The sequence below is a fragment of the Sciurus carolinensis genome, chromosome X (genome assembly GCF_902686445.1).
Source record: "Sciurus carolinensis chromosome X, mSciCar1.2, whole genome shotgun sequence".
Classification (NCBI taxonomy): domain Eukaryota; kingdom Metazoa; phylum Chordata; class Mammalia; order Rodentia; family Sciuridae; genus Sciurus; species Sciurus carolinensis.
Window position 1 is genome coordinate 130,305,917 of NC_062232.1, and position 22,416 is coordinate 130,328,332.

The 22,416-nt window shown below is 43.8% G+C and overlaps 2 protein-coding genes and 1 pseudogene across 2 annotated transcripts in view; 2 read left to right on the plus strand and 1 right to left on the minus strand.

Annotated features, from left to right (window-relative positions):
• Nucleotides 1-245: 245 nt before the first annotated feature.
• Nucleotides 246-21,707, minus strand: Tex28 (testis expressed 28). Its single transcript, XM_047536083.1, has 4 exons — nt 21,614-21,707; nt 18,408-19,138; nt 1,258-1,393; nt 246-602 (listed from the first exon to the last, which is right to left on the minus strand). Exons 1-4 carry the CDS (start codon nt 21,623-21,625, stop codon nt 246-248), a joined length of 1,236 nt encoding a protein of 411 aa, XP_047392039.1. The 5' UTR covers nt 21,626-21,707.
• Tktl1 (transketolase like 1) overlaps nt 7,366-22,416 on the plus strand; it is a 49,248-nt gene continuing 34,197 nt past the window's right edge. Inside the window, exon 1 of the mRNA XM_047536082.1 lies at nt 7,366-7,574. The gene's annotated coding sequence lies outside the window, so the exon portion shown is untranslated. The remainder of the gene's footprint in view (nt 7,575-22,416) is intronic.
• Nucleotides 14,860-15,436, plus strand: LOC124972208 (coiled-coil domain-containing protein 90B, mitochondrial-like; annotated as a pseudogene).

Genomic DNA, 22,416 nt, shown 5'->3' on the forward strand with positions numbered 1-22,416 from the left:
GAGAGCAGCAGTACATCATGGACTTTAATCTTTTCCAAGCCCCATGTCTACAGATGGCATGGAAGTATCATAGCAAAATGGAAGTGCGAGGCAGGTAGGCATCTGCATACATCTCACCAGGGTGGTGGTTATGGTATTAAAAAATGAGAGCTGTAAAGTAGCTGTCTAGGGAGGGCTCACTGGACACCCTGAACTCCCCAAAACAGGTATGAAACTAGCACTCAGGTGGTGGTCCTCCCAGCCCCTTAAGGTCCATCCAACAGAGGCTTGGAGTTCTTAGAGTCCAGTCTCCATTTTGAAGGAACCCATGCCTGCCAGTCTATGGTGGCAATGGTGTGCCACTTCTGCCAGGCAAGGGCCCCAAGCAAAAGCAGCATGAGGGCAGTGAATGTGCGTAGGCGTGAGTGGATCAGAGGCAAGGGGCAGGAGCACACAGTGGAGACAAAGACCAAGAGGGCTGTGACCAGTGTGAGGAGCAGGCTCACAAATCTGAATAAAAACTCCTGGGGACGGCTTCTAAGGTTTGTCATCATCTCCACTTGGGTGACTCGTTGTAGAGTTTCTAGCTTGGATATCCGACTCTTGAAAGTCTCCATGATCTCCTGCAGGCAACAAACAGATGCACACTCACCAGAAATCAGAATGGAACTGTGGTCATTTAATTTGAGTTACTGGGGGTGTGCATCATGTATTGTTGAGTTGAATCTTTTGGGAAGGACCTGGAGAACTTCCAGGACATGCACAACAGAGACAGGGAGCTGCTGTGGTAGGGCCATACTGACTTGGTCATGCTCCCTGTCCACTGTCTCCTGAGCCTGAGGACCTGCTTGGGACAGGGTCAACTAACGACAGCAGTAGGAGCTATGGGTATGGAAGAGAGTAAGGGGTGGTCTGAAGGAGGGGTTCTCAGAAGCTCTCCATGCACCAACATCTTCTGGGGCTTGTCAGGCCCCACTTTGGATCTACAAGTCACAGGCTCCAGGCTAAGGCCAGTGACTGCCCCTAGAGTGAGAACAACATTGCCAAAGCTCCCAAAGCAGCTAGCCTGGATGGCAGGAAATGGAGCTAATTTGAACAAGAAAGGTGGAAGTTACTAGCTTTAAAGCAAAGGTGTGGGTTGCCACTGCACACTCAGGAGGGATACAGCTGGAAGATCCAGCTCTTGCCCTGGTTTGGGGGCATCAGAATGGATTCACTCATCCCTACATCCTTCTCACTGGCCCTTTCTCAAAAGCCTCCCCCCCCTGAGGTTCTCACCCATATTTCCTTGGCTCTCTCATAGGACAGATAGGACATTTTCTCTTCAGTGCAGGCCAGATTCTGTTTGAGTTGGTAAATTGCATCCAGATGCCCCTGAAGGTGATCATTCACCTGTTCTTCAATCGATGCTTGTCTTGGGAACAAGAGAGAAAGTAACACTCCCTCAGTACCTCACTCAAAGCTCATGCCAGCAGGGAGCGCCCTGCACTTAGACTAGACTTGGGTTCCTCCTGCCTCTCACCCTGGGCAATTGGAATTGAAGACAACCTCCTCCCTAGGTCTGCCTGGGAATGCCCCAAATGCACATCAGTCACACGTACACTGATATTCAGATATATCTCGTATATAGTTATTCTTTAGTAACAACTTTACAAAAACTGACATAGACTACAGGTTATAGAAATGAAAAGCTGAACTATCTGTGTATTATACTGAATTCCACAAAGATCCCAGGACCAGCGTTTAGCATTCAGTAGTTGCTCCTTAAAACCATCTTTATTATAGTGCTTGAGTAATCATAAAAGACACATAGTATATCATTCCACTCATATGCAATGTCCAGAAGAGGTCCATCTCCAGAGACAGACAGATGAGTGGTTCCAGGGATTGAGGTGGGGAGGGCAGAGACAATGAAAATGTTGAAAAATTACATATGATGACTGTTAAACAAGTCTGTAAATATACTAAAAACCAATGAATTGTACACTTTAAATGGGTAAAATTTATGGGATGTGAATTATATCTCCATAAAGCTGTTGTTTAAACAAAAACAAGAAATTGGATTGTGTTAATGGTTACACAACTCAGTTAACTTAATAAAAACCATTGAAATGTAGTTAAAATGGCACCTTTTGTGATATGCAAATTATATCACAATAGAGATATTAAAAACACAAACAAAACACCACTACCTATTATGTGTAAGCAAACAGTACTAAAATTGTTATGTATATAAACATATAAGTAATAAAAGTATAAAAACAAAAAATAAGATTCAAAGCAAATGTGGCAAACGTTAAGTTTTAAGAAAGTGGGGGCTCTGATAATGTTATTCTCTATATTTTCCCTGGCCTGAAATATTTCATAATTGAAAAGTTTTTTTGAAGTTTCAGCCAATCACAGACTGAAGAATTTGAAACCATGAATCAGAATAAACCCTTCTCCTTTGAGTTGATTTATCACAGGTATTTTGTCACAGCACCAGAAAGCTGACTGACACAGCCCATTCATTGCTAACAATGTTCCAAGGACTATTCATTCCATTTGTCGCTGCTCCAGGTCCCTGTTGAAAACAGTTGGTCACTGCTCACAGAGGGTGTCAGAAGGGTTTCTACCCTGAAAATAGATTCCTCACTACTGCCTCTCCATTTATAAGAATGATCTGACCAGAAGAACATTCAAATTATTACCTATGGTCAAGCATATATTCGTGAATATATTCTTTATGAATATGAAGTCAATGAATAGGTTCTTCATCAATATATTTATAAGCATATATGAACACATTCCTGATTAAGATGATAATTAACAATATTTTCATAAAGATATTCTCTCAGTCTCCCCTTGTCTGCTCTGCATTTTCCTCTCCTCTGGCAGCAGCATCCTGGCCATAATGCACTGACTCCTCCCTGTGTCTTCCCCTCTGTCCAGCTCCTACTGTCACAGAGATAAATGGACCACTCTGAGAAATGATTTTAGGAACACAGAATGATGACCAGTCAACCAAAGCACCCCCCCCAAACATGACAAAGCTATAAAGACTACCCAGTCCGATACAAATAGTTTCTTTCAAGAGTAGTTTTGATCTCTCTGAGAACTGGCTTTTGGCAAGGTGGGCTAGAACCTAATGGCCTGCAACTTGGTGTTGAGGTCTGAGATGGAGAGCTGGATACAGGAGGGATAGAGTAGCACAGGTAGTTAACTCATCATCCTGAGTACACGTGCAAAGTGAGGGCCTGGGAAGGGCTGGGGATATGGCTCAGTAGCTAAGCTCCCTGGGTTCAATCTGCAGAACAGCAAAATCCCTTGAGAGTCCAGGTGTTTGAAAAAGGTATATTGGTGAACAGTATCAAGTAGAATGAAATAAGGTAAGGAAGGCAGTGTTAACTATTAAGGAGACCATTCAGGAGCTTGGGGCAAGGCATTCCAGTGGGGTGGCAGGGCAGAGGCCAGATGCTGTGGGCTGAAGGTGAAGCAGGAAACTAGGGAGTGTGGACAGGGATTGATACTTCAGAAGTCTCACTGGTAAGAGGGGACCATGTTTATTTGCTGGAAGAGATAATTCAATATAACATGTGGGATGGCAGACACGTGAAAGACAAACTGGACACCGAAAGTCCTCGAGGAGACTTACAGAGATGGAAGGCACAGAGCTGGGCTGGGAACCACTGCTGTGACCTAAGGAGAGAGAAATATTCTGAAGGGAGGTGGTGAAGGCCAATGGAAAACCGCTGGGCCCTATTTTCCCCATGAAGTAGAGATACTGAAGGTATCATAATTTCAAAGTCAGCCTCAGCAACTTAGCAAGACTCTGAGCAACTTAGCGAGACTCTGTTTCAAAATAATTTTTAAAATGCTGAGGATATGGCTCAGTGGCTAAGCCCCCTGGGTTTAATCCCTGGTACCTAAAAATAAATAAATAAAAATAAAAAGAGACTGAATTAAGAGCCACAGGGTCCAGAAGAGAACCTGAGGCCAAGAGGAAACTGGTAGATTGAGAGAAAGTGGTTTAGAGGACTGGTTCTGGGGTCATGTCACCCCAGGTTTAAGACTCTGGCACTTGCTTGGACAAGTTTTTGTGCCTATTCACACTTCAGAGGAGTTGAAAATAACAATCGTAAAGAATATCATTGACTTCTTATGTTTGGGTTAGATAAAATAAATGAGAAAGTACACATAAAGCACTAACATGCTGCCAGGCAAACAGAAATGCTTACTAAGTGGTAGTTGCTGTTGTTGTTCTTATCAAGTGGCAGGGTCAAAGATCTAAATGGGTTAATAAAGACTGAAGAGCAGATAAGACAGGAGAGACATCAGAAGGGTGGATGGGGACTGTGACTAGAAAAGAAGAGGGTGGGATTGAAGATGTCAGAGATAAGGAACACCACAGAGAGCTGGCAAAGTCTTTGCTGTAATTACAGAGCAGTTGACTGAAGTGCAGTGGAGGTCAAGGTCAATTGAATCTGAGAATCCAAAGGGTTAGATGGGGTACTTGTCCCTTCAGGCCTACCCAGCTCTGGACAGTGTATGGAACATTGTTGAAGTGAACCAAACAACTTCCATTTTGCTTTTTGACCCCATTTTGTGAAACTTATAAAAAACATGTTGTTTGCTGTGATAGATCAAAACAAAATGTGTGTGTAGTGTTAAGATAAGTAAAGTGACAAGCGGTGACGCACATAGTGACTATGCAGTCGCTGAGGAAAAACATTTGGCAGTTTGTTTACACCAAATTTACATTAGTTTTAATGGTAAAACTGGTAAAAATATTTACTAGATGAATTTGCAGAATCCAGGACTTGAAAAACAAATTAGGTAATGTGTGAACTTGTTTTGATGTGACTATATAAACTGCAGACTGATCAGGAGTGAGCGGGCACTACTCCACCGACAGAGTCTGTCACTATGTCCCGTTGACAAGTGACAAGATAGTGCTCCCCAGCTCGAGGCCCCTGGTCGCTGCATGCTGTTACTCCGATGACTGATTGCCGTTTGCTGTGAACCGAGCATCAATAAAACCTCATCTGAGGACCAACAACCGGCTACGTGAGTGTTATCTTATTCCTACCCGGTTCCCGATCCAGTACAGGCCGCAAGTGTTGCGACGTGCTTGTAACAGACAGTATCTCTCAGTCAGGTCATGCTGCCTCCAATTACCCCATAAAGAGGTTCCATATTGCCTGGCTGCGGACAAGTTCAGCTATTCAGGATTCTGAGTCCTCCCTCCTCCCTACTGACAGTCTCAGAGGATCTAAGCACCAGACAATGCCTACCAGGCTTCCCTTATGAGATCAGGAATCCCACAGACCAAAACCCCAAACCTTTGAGTTATTCTGAGACAGAATCAGAAGAAAAACTTGGCAGACTGAGGCAAGTCCCCATGTAAATGTCAGATAGGGGAGGAGAAATCAGCAGAAACTGAGAATAAAACCAGGGGAGAGGGTGGGGGGAAGGAAAGATAATGGAATGAATGAGACAAACATCATTACCCTATGTATATGTATGATTACACAGTGTGACTCTACATTGTGTACAACCAAAGAAATGAAAAGTTGTACCCCATTTGTGTACAATGACTCAAAAAAAAAAAATAGAGGATTGTGGTATCACAGAAGCTAGGGAGGAGTAGTGCTTTTGTAAAAAGGACAAATGTCTGTGCAGAAAGATCCTGCCTGTTAAATAAACATTTCTGAAAATTGTGTGGTGTCCTTTTAATGTGGCAGTCTTCCAAGACCTCAGCCACAACAGAGGGGCCAGGGATGCAGTAGGGAGTAGGAGGTAGTGGCTGGAGGTACATGTAGGGCCGAGTGATGGTTTTGTTTCTTTCTCCTTCCTTCTCTTTCTCTCTTGATGATGGACAGTGAGAATTTCAAGATCAAACCCAAGACCCTGGGTTTGAGCCCCCAATCCCCCAGCATGTCTCAAAATAGGGCTGGGGAGGTTAAGTGCCACCAAGTTCAATCCCTGGTACCAAAACAAAACAAAACATACCACTAAACATGAAAGAGCAAGAAAGGATCCTAAATGAAGCCAGAAGAAAAATAAGACTAATTATTTTCAAAGGAGAAACAATTAGAATGGCAGCTGCCTTTTTTTAACAAAAGAAGAAACAATGCAAGTCAGAAGCAGATTTTTTTTCAAAATGCTTATTATTTCAAAGAAATAACTGCCAACCTAGAATTCTATGCCTAGCAAAAACAGGCTTCAGAAATAAAATGGGATGTATGGCATGTCGGAGGTAATAAGGTCACACTGGTGGATATTTAATATTATAGAGTTGTTTTTAAAGATTGGGTGTGATACTTAGGCTATATATTTCTAACAAAAGTTCCATATTTCAGGAACTACTGGAGATATTTACATATCAACTGATAAAGTGTCTGTACTTTATTTCAACACAATAGGGAAGAGAGGAATCAGTTCAGAGAGTAGCTCAGATCTCAGATGAGGCCTCTGAGAGATCCAAAGATGCAGGAGGCTCCCACCGAAGGGAAGCAAAGGCTGGGAAGAACTGGAAGTTCTTATGCCTTCTGACCAACACAAACTAAGTCCAAAACAGAAGCTTAAGCAGATACTTTGAGAAAAATCAGCCCAAGCCTGGACCCTTTAGGCTGAGTACTCTCAGACCTTTCATGAAACCTCTGCTAACCATAGCCTTTTATCTCTGAAGTATGCCTCAAAGTGAATCATACCAGAACATTCCTGGGACAGAGGAGCTAGGATTTGGATGCCCCCAAAGAGCTGATATCCGAAAGGGAAAGAGAAGCACAGAGACCTGGCATATGCACTTCAGGGCATTTTCAATATAATAGACTATGAGAAAACTATAAGTGCCATCATCTATGAATACAGCTAGAAATGCAAAGCAAAATGATATTCTTGCCAATTCAGAACTCAAGCAGTTTCCTTTTTACTTTTTTTTTTTTTTTTGAGACAGGGTCTCACTATATTGCCCAGGCTGGTCTCAAAACTTGTAGGCACATAAAGATATTTTGTTCATCTACAATTTAAAAAAATTTAAAAAAAAAAAACTCAATGTGGGATAGAACTTCCTATTTTTTGTGAATACTAAGTTGCTCTGTCTTGCAAAAGCTAAGTTTGGCCACAGACTTGATGATATTACTTCTGCTTTTGTGGTAAAACTTGTAAAACCTCTGACTAATCTAAAAAATGGGACAAAAAGCACTTGTCATGTAAACCTTCAAACCCCTCCTCCCACTGGGTATAAAGTTCAAAGGATTTCCAAACTAAAGGTCCATTGAATCTTTCAGGCAGTAGCAACTCTGGACCCTGCAACCAATAAACCTGCTTCCTGAAAATTCCATGGGTGTCCAGCCTCTCCTGTCCTACATCATTTGGCGACCCAGACGGGACAGTGGAGGAGAAGACAGCTTTTCTGCCTCTCTCGGCCCCAGGTCCGGCTTCCCTGGGACGCTGGAGGGCAACACTTCTCCTTGGTGTACCACAGGCGACTCTTTGCCTGTAGGTGAGGCAACTCACCCCACATCCTGGAGTGGCCGCCCCAAAGCACCAGGGAACCCATGAGGAGCAGGAACCAGGAATATGGAAGTTAGACCACCACCAGAGTGAAACAGGTAGGACCCAGTCCATTGACGGTGCCCCACCTGACTTCCCCACAGAGGCCTAAGCAGGGGGACGAGAGGCTGGATCAACCTCTGAGTCCTGAGTAACCTCCTCAAGGAGCTGGAGCTGAAAAGAACCCGGGAAGTCCCCCAAGTAGTCTCCATTCAGGGTCAGCGAGCACAGGGGAAACCGGGACTCCTTCTTTGGATTTGGAATTTTTGGAATTGGGGCGATATAGAAATTCTGCTCTGGCCATATCTGTGTGGAAGTGTGTGAATGAGACGGAGCAAAGAAGGGTTCTGACCCAACCAAAGGACCCAAGGGAGTGTGGTGGAGTCCCCAGTTCGTGGTTCCGGGGTGCCTCATACAGTCTGGGGAGGAATTCCACCGACCAACATCTAGGTGGAAGCTCCAGGTTGGGGGCTGATACCTACCACAAGGCTAAGAGGACCCTGAGTCCCCACGAGGAGAACAGCCGGAGATGGTGGAAGGGAGGGTTGTCCTAAGTGTGCGACACCGATGCAGGGTGGAACGTGGGAAGCACAGGAAGGAAACGGAGTCCTTTGAAATGTCTGTTCCAAAACTCTGAGAAGACTTTTAATGGTAACTATGGGGTGAAACTCGCTCCACAAAGGTTTAACACTCTCTGCAAACTACAATGGCCAGCCATTGGTGTGGAATGGCCACCAGAAAGACCTTTAGACAAAACTGTCATTGGTGAGGTCCTTTCAATAGAGTCAGAACCCCTGGACACCCAGTCCAATTCCCTTGTATTGATTGCTGGCAAGAAACTGTACAGAAACAGCCCCCTTGGTGGAGAGCCTGTCTAGGAGGGCAGTCCATGCTGATGATCGTGGAAACTATAATGGCCTGTAAGACCCAACCAAAGGGAACTAAACAGAGAAAAACCTGACAAAGAAAAGACAGAAAGGAAACCAGATTTTCCCCATAAGCCAGAAAAGAACCCACCACCTTACGTGCCACTCCACCTGACATTGCCAAGAACACTGAGGTAACAGGCTGTCCTCTCAGTCCCTTTCACCCCAGAGGCAGCAGATGGTGGCCCCTCCACACCAGCTACTCCTTCCTCCTTGATGTCCTCAGTGCCAGAGGCTTCCCCAGAACCAAAGACTTCTCATCTCCTGAGACCAAGGTGGGAAAACTGTCCCAAGACCAGAGGCATAACACAGATGAGAGTTCTCCAGGTGCCCCTACAAGAGACTAGTGGACCTGCTTATGTTGACCAGGAGGGAAATGGGTGAGGTGCACAATGTATTTTTTTTAAATTAAAAAAAATGTGGTTGTAGATAGACACAATGCCCTTATTTATTTTTTGGTGTGGTGCTGAGAATCAAACCCAGTGCCTCATGTGTGCTAGGCAAGTGCTCTACCACTGAGCCACAGTCACAGCCCAACAATGCATTTTTGTGTGCCAGCCTTTCACCACCATTGATCTCTCTGTTTTTTTTAAAGAATTTCAGCTTTTTTTTTAAGACCATATTTTATTTAGTTTGGTATGTGGTGCTGAAGATCAAACCTTATACAAGCTAGGCAAGTACTCCACCACTGAGCCACAATCCCACCCCATACCATTGATCTTTTAAACTGAAAAAACTCCCTCTTACATGGAGAATCCCTGGGCCATGACTGATCTGATGCAGTCCATTATCCAGACCCACCAGCCCACCTGGGTTGACAGAACACAGACAGGTGAGCTGAGCAGCTTTAAAGTGGCTAGAAGAACACATTCTGGACACACAAGGCAAGCCTATGCCCAGGTCCAGTGCCCCGACACAGACCCAGGGTGGGACCCCAACAAAGAGGGAGACATCTGAAAGATAAAGAGCTATCAAGAGGCCCTCACAGGCAGCCTCAGAGAAGGGGGAAGGAGAGCCCTGAACATGAGCAAGATACCAGTAGTGCTCCAAAAGCCTGATGAACGTTCCAGCCAGTGCTACAAATGACTATGCAAGGCCTTTTGACTCTTCACCCCTTTGATCCTAAAGCACAGATAACCAGTCAATGATCAATGCTGCCTTGGTGAGAAAAGCCCAGAGAGACGTTCGCCAAAAGTTACAAAAACAAGAGGACTTTGCTGAAAAAAGTACCAGTGAGCTGATTGAAGTGGCCACCAGTTTTCATCAACTGAGACCAAGAGGCTCAATGAGAGGCAGACCAAATGATGAAGAATATGGGTCTCCCTTTGGCTGCCCTCACCACAAACCCAGAGGTCCCCCAAGACAAAGCCAAAACAAATATCAAAATTGGGGCCAAATGCAGGGCCAAAGGAAGGTCTGAATGGAAGGACCACCTTATCCAGAAACAAGGCTGAGACTCAGCTGATGTGCCTAATGCCATCTAGAGGACCACTGGAAGGAAGAATGCCCCAAACTAAAGGCCAATTGACCTAGACAAGGCTGTCCTGGGGCTTCAGAAACTCACCAACCATCTTTAGGATGGCACTAGCTTCTGATTTGAGAGCCTTCCCTGCAAAACCATGTGGATGCTGACCTCTGATGTAGATGCACATTGCTCCAACATGTAGATGATCTGTTGCTGGCTGGAGCAACCCAAAATGATGGTATGAAAGGGACACAGCTGCTTCTTGCTCTCCTATGTGAAACTGGCTACAAAGTCTCAAAGAAGAAAGCCCAAATCTGTCAAGAAAAACTCAAATACCTTGGTTTCTATCCTACTCAAAGACAATAAATGGGCCCCAAGAGCTATGGTCTGCTGAATTCTGGCCCCTTCTACCTGCTGCCAGATCTGAGAGTTCCTGTGTGCTGCTAGATTCTGCCAGATATGGATCCCTAACTCTTCAGTTATGGCCAAAACCCCTCTATGAGGCCACAAAGGGAGGAGAACAAGATCCTCTGATGTGGAGGCCAATACAACAAAAGGCCTTCGAGGACATTAGACAAACTCTCACCAGTGCACCTGGACTAGGACACCCTGACCTCCCAAAGCCTTTCCCTCTGTATGTCCATGCATGGTCTGGAATAGCTGTAGGAGTCCTGACTCAAATGCTGGGGACATGGCACCATCCACTGGCCTGTCTAAACAGCTGAACTCTATTGTTCAAGGCTGGCCACCCTGACTATGGACCCTTGCAGCCATGGCCCTTCTGTTGTTAGAGGCTGACGAGCTGACTATGGGACAGGAACTGACACTCTTAACTGGTACTGTTGGAGTACAAAGGACAATATTAGCCGATTAATATGAGGATGATCAAATACCAGGGCATGTCATGTAAAAAGCCACATGTCCACATTGAAGTCTCTAAACCCAGCAACTCTGCTGCCCATCAGGACTGGGCAACCTGATCACAGCTGCATTGAGGTCATAAGGTGTTCTCCAGTAACCTGACAGTGACCTGACAGACCAGCCCCTTAAGGACCCTGATGTGTAGTACTTCACAGATGGAAGCAGTTTCATAGAAGATGAGTACATCTTGCTGGGTTATACACTGGTCACTCAACTCCACCGCTGAGGCAAAGCCTCTGCCTCAGGGAACTTCAGCACAAGAGGCAGAACTTACCACTCTGACCCAAGCACTCTAATTGACAACAGGCTCAAATTATGCCTTCTCCACTCTTCATGTGCATGAGAACTTATGTGAAGAAAGGGAGCTAATTAACTCAGAAGAAAAGACATGAAATATGAACAGAAATTGTTTAATCTTGTAGATGCAGTATGGGCACTCAGGAAACTTGCAGTTATGCATTGCTGGGGCCACAAAAAAGGGAACACTGTGGTTGCTCAGGGCAAGTGAAAATTTGCAGCTTACAGACAGAACAAGATGGTGGAGATTTTCTGATGGCCACATAGTCATCCCTGAGACTCAAGCCCTGCTCTCATCAGACAGCTCCACAGGGGAGCACACACTGGCCAAACGGCCCTTAAGACTGTTCTGAGTCAGCATTTCTACAAACATTTCCTTGGTGATCTAGGAACAGTGCAAAACTTGTGCCCACAACAACCCACACCAGGGGCCAGGGCTTCCACCAGGAATCCAAACTACAGGAGGAGCACCTTTTGAGAAACTGAAAGTAAACTTTACTGAACTACCAGGCTCTTGAGGCTATAAATGTCTTTTGGTTTTTGTTTACTCTTATTCTGGTTAGATGCAAGTCTTTCTAACACTGAAGAAACTCAAGAGGTAGCCAGGATGCTTCTCCAGGAAATTACTCCCAGATTTGACATTTCAATAACCATTGGCTCAGACAATGTGCCAGCTTTTATAGGAGAGGCGATAGGATTATTGGCCAAGAGTTTAAATATCAGAAGTTACACACTGGGCTGGGGATGTAGCTCAGTTGGTAGAGTGCTTGCCTTGCAAGCACAAGGCCCTGGATTAAATCCCTGGCACTACCAAAAAAAAAAAAAGTTACATACTGCCTATAGGCCACAGAGTTCTGGTAAAGTAGAAAGGATGAATAGAACTTCAAAGGCTCAATTAGGTAAGCTGTGTCAGGAAATTCACCTGCATTGGATACACAGTTGGATGAATCTTGCAATAATTACACTGAGTGAAAGAAGCAAAAGACTACTATTTGATTCTGGTTATATGAAGTTCAAGAACAGGCAAAACTAACCTAGAGTGACAGAAACTAGAACATTGGTTGCCTCTCAGGGATGGGCATTGACTGGAAGGAGGCATAAGGGATACTTCTGGGGTGATGGAACATTCTTTATTGGGATCTTAATTGCCCAGGTATATACCTTTGTCAAAACTCATTAACGAACACCTAAACTTAAATGCAATTTCACTATAAAATTACCTCAATTAAAAATTTTAAAAAATAATAAATGGAGAGGTCATGGAACATGGAAGTCTGGGAAGACCGTCTGAAGAGCCTAAGGATGAAGCAATGATGTGAATGTCCTGGGGCTGTCCTACAGAGTACCACAGACTGGGTGGCTTTAACACCAGAAATGGACTCTTTCCAGTTCTGGAGGCCAGATGTGTAGACCAAGGTGCTGGCAGGATGGGTTCCTCCTGGGGGCTGTGAGGGAGAATCTGGCGCAGGCCCCTCCCAGCTTCTGGTTTGCTGGCAATCCTGAGCGTTCCTTTGCTTCCTTCTGCTGCACCCGCCCCCCGAACCCGTCTTCACAGGGCATCCTCCCTCCACATGTGTCTGTGTGCAAATCTCCCCTTCTGATAAGGACACCAGCCATGTCGGATTAGGGACCGCTCCAGTAGGACTGCCTATTAACCAATTACATCTGCAAAAACCCAATCTCCAAATAAGGTCACGCTTGGAGGTAGTGGGGTTGAGGATGCCAACACAAGAATTCGGGGGAAACAGTTCAGCTCGCTGCACTGCACCAGCTCTGTGAAGAGTTGGAGTAGTGTGTCAAAGGGACAGGCAACGGCAAGTTGAAATAGTCAAGAGGTGTCTCATAAAGATGACAAGACCAGTTTGTTGTTATTTAGCAGAGTCTTGAGTGATTTGATGTCATGGCACCACCTGCCCACCAAGTCTGAGGTTAAATCTAGGGAAACAGGAATAAGGTCCAAAACAACATCACCCTCATGGTCAGTTTTCTCCTAGGATCCCTGTATTCATTCAATAAAGATGTTCCCGCAGCCCTCTGTTCCTGCTGATGGGGAGAATCACAGCCTCTGGGACAGGAGGCCCCTGCATTTCTCCATTGCTAGCAAAGCACTAAAACTTATTTTTGCTTCTTTTCACACATACACACACACACACACACACAGAGAGAGAGAGAGAGAGAGAGAGAGAGAGAGAGAGAGAGAGAGAGAGAGAGAGAGAAAGATGTTCCAGTAACCACTGTGCCCCAGTCATTGAATCATCCACTAGGGCTACAAATGTGAAGTAGGAACTTCTGCCTCTTCTGTAAATGGACATTTTCTGAATTCCTCAGACCTTCCTTCCTGACCTTTGGAGACAACTGAGGAGCAAGACCTCTGGTTCCCCCAGGAGTCTGCTCACTGGGCAATGTTCCTGGAGATCTGAAGTGCTTCCTTATTTCCACAAGAAAAGAAGAAAAACCTGGATAAGACCCTTCTACAAAGAATCCTCAAGTCCACAATGCCCATGTGGACACCATTCAATACTCAAAAGTCCACATATTGCCTTTCCCATTCTTTTTTCTCAGCATATAGAGGGTAGAGTTTCAGGGACCTCAAGCAACTCCAGAGGAAGCAGTCATGGTCCTTTTACAGGGTCCAGGAATGCCCCCCCCTCAGGAGAACCCACAAATTCAGACCTCCTGAAGGAGGACACCCAAGAACCACTAGGCCAGCCTCCTCTTACTGCCACTGTGATTGAGACCCTGCACTTTATAGATCAAAGAGAAATCCCTCAATGGTTAATATGTTAAATTTTGTTATATGATTTTTTTAACACAACAAAAATGCATAAAAAGAAGAAAAAAAAAACCTTTGCCCATGAAAATATTAAGGAAAATTGGAAAAGAAGGGAAGTCCTTACAATGAGATAATGCTTCACACCCACTTTCATTAAAAAAAGGAATCAGGGGCTGGAGGTGTAGCTCATCAGGTTCTGGGTTCCCTCCCAGCAGGACAAAAAACAAAACACAAAAAAGGCATGTAAACAAACTGGAAGTCTGTGAATTGCGGGTGGGAAGGTAAAATGGTGCACCTGTTGTGGAAACCAGTCTGGCACTTCCTCTAAACATTGCACCCAAAGTCACCATAGGACCCAGCAACGCCACTCCTGGATATAGATCCCAAAGAACTGGAAACTGTTGTTTCACCAAGTACATGCATATGAGTGTTCATAAGTAGAGCTTCTCACTATAGTCAGAAGGCAAAAACAACCCTAATCTCCATCAACTGATGGACAGATAAACAAAATGTGGTCTACCCACACACTGGAATATTATTCAGCCATAAAAAGTGAAGGTCTAGGGCTGGGGTTGTGGCTCAGTGGTACAGCACTTGCCTAGCATGCATGAGGCACTGGGTTCAATCTTCAGCACCAAATAAATAAAGGCATTATGTCCATTTACAACTACAAATTTTTTTTAAATGAAGGTCTGATGCACGCCACAAAATGGGCAAACCTTGAAAACATCATTCCAACCCACTTTCCGCTTCCTTCTGGCTACCAGACATCTCTGGAACAGGAGGAGTCACTGGGTTTGGTGGCTCCTGCAGTATAGAGGCAGCGGGGGGCCACTGGGTTTCAAGTCCCCATGGGCATTTCTCACTGGCTCATTTCTTGACCACCATGATCAAGGAAGAATATGACAGGAGGTCAGTGGACATAACTCCTTTAGAACAAAGGAAATTAACTTTTAATACCCATGCATTGGTTCAGGACTTGGAAACTCATGGATTTGACAAAGCACAAGTAGAAACAATTTTATCAGCATTAACCACTTTATCAAATGTCAGCCTGGATACTATCTATAAAGAGATGGTCACTCAAGCTCAACAGGAAATAACAGTACAACAGCTAATTGCTCATTTGGATTCCATCAGGAAAGATATGGTCATCCTAGAGAAATGTGAATTTGCAAATCTGAGAGCAGAGAATGAGGAAATGAAAATTGAATTAGACCAGGTTAACAAAAACTAATGAATGAAACCCGTAGAATCAGAGTGGATAATAAATTGGACATCAACCTAGAAAGGAGCAGGGTAATAGATATGTTTACAGATCAAGAGAAGCAACTTATAAAAACAACCACAGAATTTACCAGAAAGAATACTCAAACCAAAAGTGTTATTTCAGACCAGTAATAAAATCGAGACTGAAATTGCTTCCTTAAAAACACTGATGGAGTCAATAAACTTGAGGCAGTTCGTTAACTTACAGCCTCAGCGTTCACTTGTCTTGCAATAGCACTGGGATTTTATAGATTCTGGAACTACTACTAATGATCCTACTATTGATGCTGTTGACACTGTAGAACACTACACCAGGGCAGTTTCTTTGAATATTTTCAGTTGCATCAGAAACTTACTACAAGATTATTCAAAGTATGCATGGACTAAAGAGAAGTATTTTATCTTTATTTTGTATGTCTCTATTTTATTAGGTTGAAAAGCTATCATCCAAAACCTGATTTATTTGAGATAGAAGGGCATTATGTCCTTATTCCTTTGATAGTTCGCAGAAACTGACCTAAAGTTTTCTTGTATTTGCTTGAAGAATTTTGTAAACCAAATAGAATTTTGTTGGTATGTGCTGCAAATTTGAAAAGTATGCCTTAGCCTACATGCTCACTGTACTTAACTCTCCTGATGACTACTGAAATTAAATTTTTATATAAAAGATTATCATAACAAAATGGTTTGGGTTTTGAAAGTGACTCACTATATAGCTGGAGATTATTTTCTTTTTATAATAAAAATAAACAATAATTTTTTTAAAAAAAAGAAAACATCATTCCAGGTGCAAAAGGCCACATATTGCAATGATCTCATTTATATGAAATGTCCAGAAGAGGCAAATCCATACAGACAGAAAACACATTTGTAAGTACCTGGAACTGAAGATAGTGAATGGGGAGTGACCGCATAATGGGCACAAATCCATCCCCCTCCCGATAGCAGGGATGGAACCCAAGGGCACTCGATCACTGAGCCACATCTCTAGCCCTTTTTATATTTTATTTAGAGACAGGGTCTCACGGAGTTGCTTAGGGCCTCACTAAGTTGCTGAGGCTGGCCTTGAACTTGTTTTCCTCCTGCCTCAGCCTCCCAAGTCATTGGGATTACACATGTGCACCACTGTGCCTGACAAATTCTCCTTTTGGGATGATGAAAATTCTACAACTAGATTGAGGTAGTGGTTGTACAACACTGTGGAAGTATTCAGTGCCACTGAATTGCACACTTAAATATGGTTTATGTCATGTGAATTTCTTTTCTTTCAAAAAGAAAGTATGCCTTTGTTATAAATTTGTTTAAAATACTTGCTGCATTGGTCTGATGTAAGTAACGTGAAACCCAGTTGCACACTGCCATCTTGGCCTTAAATAAAATTTACCAGGGCTGGGATTGTGGCTCAGTGGTAGAGCACTTGCCTAGTATGTGTGAGACACTGGGTTCAATTCTCAGCACTGCATACAAATAAACAAAGATTCATCAACAACTAACAAAAATATTTTTTTAAAATTTACCCTCCCTGTGTGGTTGTTTGCAATTAGTCCATTTATTCCTCATCTCACTGACCCAATCATGTCCCACAGCTGCTGACCATGATAGAACCCAATGGTTAATGCCAGAATCATGTAAATATGCCCCCTTGATGCATATTTTTGTTAAACTAGCCAACCCACACCCACTATGGAAGAGCCTAAGGGCTGACACCCATAGACTTGAAGAAAGGCACAGGTCACAGGTTCCCCCTTGTGGCTGCTGGTTGAGCTCCCTGTTACCCCGAGACATTTCTTCCACTTCCTACATTTTGGTTTCACATCCCAACCTAACTTTCCCCACTCTCCTGGAGAGTGCCTATCTTCCCTTAGGGTCATTCTTGACAGAGTTCTTCACTATCAAATTAGAAAGAAACCACAACAATAAAAATTATAATAGCTCCCTTGGAAGAAAACAGATTCAGCTGTGATAAATGTCCCAGGACTTAGGGGTTGAAATCTCAGTTCATGGCACACCAGAAATTTTCCCATCACAGGGGTTTGGGTGGTAGACACACAGGCATGGTCACTGGATGACACTGCATGGAGCTGAACACATATGTCACATGTGTATCTGCTTCCAGTGGGTAAGAGGTTAAGAGTGTACCCAAGCATGAGTCTCACTGAGCTGTGTGATATGGAAACACACGGGGGTGTCTGTAAGTGCCCCTCAGCTCTGTTCTTGCTTGATATAAATCTAACCTTTGGAATGTTACTTCAATGAAGAGGTATTTAAGACTCCCAATATTTTAGATTCTGTTGCTATGTCCTATGAAAATAACCTCCAAAGGAAACCTATAATTCTGACTGATCATCTTACTTGATAATTGGTTGCCCATTATACTCTTTGATTTCCCTTTATGGATTCTTAGGCCATATAAGTGGTAAGATTTCCCTGGGAAAACCAAAGATAATGATTCCCATTTGCCTTTTCTCCCACATATGTGTAGTCACTAAAAGGACTGAGAGTTCTTATTTTTGTGGAAATGCTAAGAATCTTGGCTCACCTAAGTGAATCTCTCCCTCCCTTTCCAGGCTGTTGGAAGGATTAATGTTAATTAACCACAGACTGTGGTGACAGTGACGGGGGAAGCAGCATGGTGCCTCAGAGGGTCAGTAGGAGCCCACAGAAGGGCCCCTCAAGAGGAGTGGAGTAGATCCTTTGAGGTCCCCACTGCCTTTTTTTTAATTGGTGGACTCTAGTTTTATCTTAGAGAAAAATAAAATCGAGCTACTGCACATTGTGGAGAAAGCATGCAGAAGAAGGCATTCATTCTCAGATGGAATGTTCAGTGCTTGACTTTGGGCCCCAGCTCAATCAGGCAGGCACACAGGTGAAGAGATTGGGGCTCACAAGGCAATTCCAGTCCTAAGCAACCTTTCTAGCAGTCAGGGTCAGGGGATGCTGCCTCACTAACTAATGCCACCTGGCTGCCTCCTGCCACTGTAGTCAAGACCACCCAACCCAGTGCTCCACAGAGACCTGGCAGGGACCTCTGAGCTGGAGCCATGGCCAGCAAGGAACAATTAGGTGTGGGACAACAGAAAGAAGACCCTGCACAGACCTATTCTTCCCATCTGCCTGCATCCTGACTCTCCAAGTCCTTGTCCCTGATTCCTTCTTAGACACCCCAAACCAGGCAGGTCCCAATTGTCCCTCACTTGCTTCCAGTCCTCAGAAGCAAGATGGAAGAAGGGGTTCACCTCACCTGCATTTCTCCTCCTGAAGGGATTCCAGTGACACCTGCAGGTCCGTCAGATACCTTTCCTTGAGGCCCTGGTAGGACACCTGAAGGTCAATGTGGAACTTCTTAATTTCTGTCAACTCTTCCTCCACCTTCTGCAATAGTAGCTTTCGTTTCTGGGACACATGCTTTGTCTCTGAGAAATTCCCCTGTTGCAAGTCCAAGAAGTGACTCTCCAGAGTGAAGGATGTGGTGACATCAGGCAGGTTGGAGGACAGACCATCTTCCTCACCCGGCCTGGGGGACTTGGAAACGGAGGCCTTTGCACTGGGCTGCTCGCAGTTGTCCAGGCTGCTTTCCACCTTCAGCACTGAGCCCTTGGACCTACAGTCCTCCTCCAGTTCCTGGAGCTGTTGATGACACTGGCGGAGCCTTCGCTCAATCTGGGCAATGGTGGCAGAGGTGCGCTGATTCACCTTCTCAAAGGCCTGCCGGATATGTGGAGCCTGGTGCCGGTCAGCTTTGGACACTAGCTTGAGGTAGCTCACAGTGTTCTCATCCCGACTAGCCTTCTCCACTTTTAGCTGCTCTGAGAGGTAGAGGATGCGGTGCTTGACACTTTCCTGTAAATTCCGGGAAAGTTCTCCCTCCGAAAGGCTGGAGTGGCCATTGGGACCTTCCTCGCTGGATGACAGAGACCTGCAGGAAGGCACGCTGGAGGGAAGTGTTGCACTAGGGCTCTTGATGTATTCTGCCTGGAGTGGGAAACAGGAAATATCAAATCAGGTTCTCTGTGAGCAACAAATGGAGACTTAGACACATTCTGGCCTCACTCCATAAAAATACTTATGTGAATATACTGATACTGACATAGAAAATTTGTGCACTTGACATGGGCTCAACATAGACTGGGGAGGTCAAGTTCAATTTATGGGTCCCACACCCCTCCTGTTCAGCACTTGACTCCTTCCTTTATAGGTGTACCTTACTATGATCCTCAGATGGGCAGAATCTCCCTTCTATATTTGCCCACTTATGCTTGGGCCTCTTCTATTACCTCTTCCAAGAATTACAAATTGTGTGTCTTGTTTGTAAAGAAATATTCTTGTAATCAGTCCTGGTGGTGCATGACTGTAATCCCAGTGACTCAGGAGGCTAAGACAGGAGGATCACAAGTTTGAGGCCAGCCTGGATAATTTAGCCAGACCCTTAACAACTTAATAAGACCTGATCTCAAATAAAATATAAAAAGGATTGAGGATGTAGTTCAGTGGTAAAACACCGCTGGATTCAAACATCAGCACCAAACAAACAAACAAACAAACAAACAAAAAAACACCCTATTCTTGTAAAGTATGAATAAACTCATTCTCATTAACCCACATTGTTTGCCATATTGCTACTCCCAGGGAGCGAAGCAGAGAGATTTGCATCATAACAGATTCAGTTGTGCATGCAATCACTCATTCTACACATTATTTTCTGAGTGCCTACCATGTGGTACAGAAGCCTGACATGTTTCTTGCTTTTACACAGTTTATAGCCCAGAGTGGAAAATTCTATGACGACACAAAGAATAAGTTTCTCACATTGTGAGTGATAACTTTGTCTTTCAAATAGCTCCCTGTTCAAATCCTGCCTCTATCACTTTGAGACCTTGAGCAAGTTAAGAAACCACTCTGAGGTTCAGTTTTCGCACCTGTAAAATCAAGATGGCAAGAGCATCACTGGTGGAACCCTGTGGCACAGGGCAGTGGAGAGAGTAAGGAGGTGAAGACAGAGCAGGTGGAGCCTCTGTTCTGTTTCTACTTTGAAACTGTGAGCACTTTGTCATCTTAAAATGCTCTCCTGGTGGCAAATAGGAAATGACTATATTGTCCTAGACATCTTGATTCTGTGTATTTTATTATATGTAAGTTATATCTCAATTAAAACATTGTGTGATACCACTACGCACCCAGAAGACTGGAAAAATTCAAACAGACTAACAATGATACATGTTGGCAAGGACATGGAGCATCAGGACCTCTCGATCACTACTGCTGGGAAACTAAACTGGTACAACCCCTGTGGAAAAGCACGTGGTAGTAGCATACAGTGGAAAGAATAGTCCAGGATGGACTGAATGGTCCAGCAATTGCATTTGTAGAGAATTTCGCCTAGAGATGGGTCCACCAATGTTCCCAGTAACCAACCACTACAAACCACCCACCTGCCATCGAGAGCAGAATTGGATCAGTAAACTGTTAAATATTCAGCAATACATTATTACATTACAAAAGAGAAACACAGCCTTAAGAAACGTGAATGAATCTCACAAGCATTCACATTGAACAAAAGAAGTTAAGCAAAAAATTCATCCTACATATTGTTCTGTTTATGTAAAAATTTGAAGAAGAAGCAAAAATAAGTAATATTGTAGGTGGCAAAACTATAAAGAAAATAAATGGATATGAGTACGATAAACATCAGGATGGGGATTTCTACTTAGGGTGGGAGAAGGTAACTGTGAATGGGGTGGCACATGGAGGCTAGGGTTCTTGGCCTATGTAGTAGGTAAGTAGGTGTTCACCTTATCCTTATTGCTCAAAATATATGTTGATATTTTCTGCATCTTTATGCACATATGTCAAATTCTGCAGTTTTAAAAGGTTGTAAATGTTCAATAGATGGATTTAATGGCATATTTGATATGGTTGGAGAGAGTGTTAGTAAATCCTAAAACATAACAAAACAAAGTATCCAGAATGCAGCTAAGAGGCACGAAGAAATATAAAAAACTGGAAAAATAGCCAGGTGCAATAGTGCACACCTATAATCCCAGTGGCTTGGGAGGCTGAGGCAGGAGCATGGAGAATCCAATGCCAGCCTCAGCAATTCAGTGAGACTCTGTCTCAAAATGAAATAAAAAACTAAAAGGGCTGTGGATGTGGCTCAGTGGTTGAGTGCCCCTGGGTTCCACCCCCAGTACTCAAACAAAACAAAAGAAATGGAAAAACAGAAACATGGAAGAAGAGAGTGTGAGAAGGTCTAACAAAAATCTTATCACTATGAAAGAGTAAATGAAGCAGTGACAACATTTGAAGAGCTACTTTCTAAGAACTTTCCTGAACTAATGGAAGACACAAATGCACAAATTTGAGAATTCCAACAAATCCCAAGCAGGAAAAACAGAAACAGATTCATACCTAGACAAAAGATATTAAAAGCAAAGAAATAAAACTGATTACCTTTAAAACCATGACTTTTAGACTGCAAGGTGATTTCTCAATAGCATCAACGAAACCCAGAAGATGCTTGAATATCTTCAATATGCTGAGAGAAAAACTGTTGGAAAGAAAAAAATTAGGTCATATTCAAATAATCAGAATTTAGAATGTCTTCAGACTTTTCAGTAATCGCATGGGGAACTGGGAGACAATGAAGGAATGCCTTTAAAATTCTGAGAGGAAAATTAATTTCCAACCTATAATTCTTAAACCAAACTGCCAACCCATGAGTTCAGAAAAAAAAAATTTGTTTTCAGTGCTGGGGATAAAACTCAGGGCCTCACACATGGTAAACTTGAGCTCTACCATTGAGTCACACCCCCAACTCTAACTGTGAGTTTAGACTACTGACATTTTTGGACATGAAAGAACTCAAATAATTTACTTCTTGTGCATTCTTGTTTCACGGACCTTTTTGTAGAGATAATGCACAAACAAAATTAAGGAAGTAAAGGTGATAACTAGGAAACAGGGGCCTCAAGGAGTGAAAACCATCTCTGGGATGATGGAAGGAAAGTCCAGGCTCATGCCTGGGCAGCAGGCATGGAAAGCAAGTCAAAAAGACACAAGAAGGGACTGGGGTTGTGACTCAGTGGTAGAGCGCTTGCCTAGCATGTGTGAGGCACTGGGTTTGATCCTCAGCAGCACATAAAAATAAATAAATAATATAAAGGCATTGTGTCCATCTACAGCTTTAAAAAAAAAGACCCAAGAAGCTGGGCATGGTGACCCACACCTGTAATCCCAGCAGCTTGGGAGGCTGA

Bases quoted from the DNA above. Each gene is read 5' to 3' on its own strand.
- Tex28 (XM_047536083.1), bottom strand. The intron at 1,394-18,407 runs GTGAGGTGAACC...CTTGTTCCCAAG, and splicing joins CTTCAGGAGGAGAAATGCAG to ACAAGCATCGATTGAAGAAC. The intron at 603-1,257 runs GTGAGAACCTCA...TGTTGCCTGCAG, and splicing joins AGAGAGCCAAGGAAATATGG to GAGATCATGGAGACTTTCAA.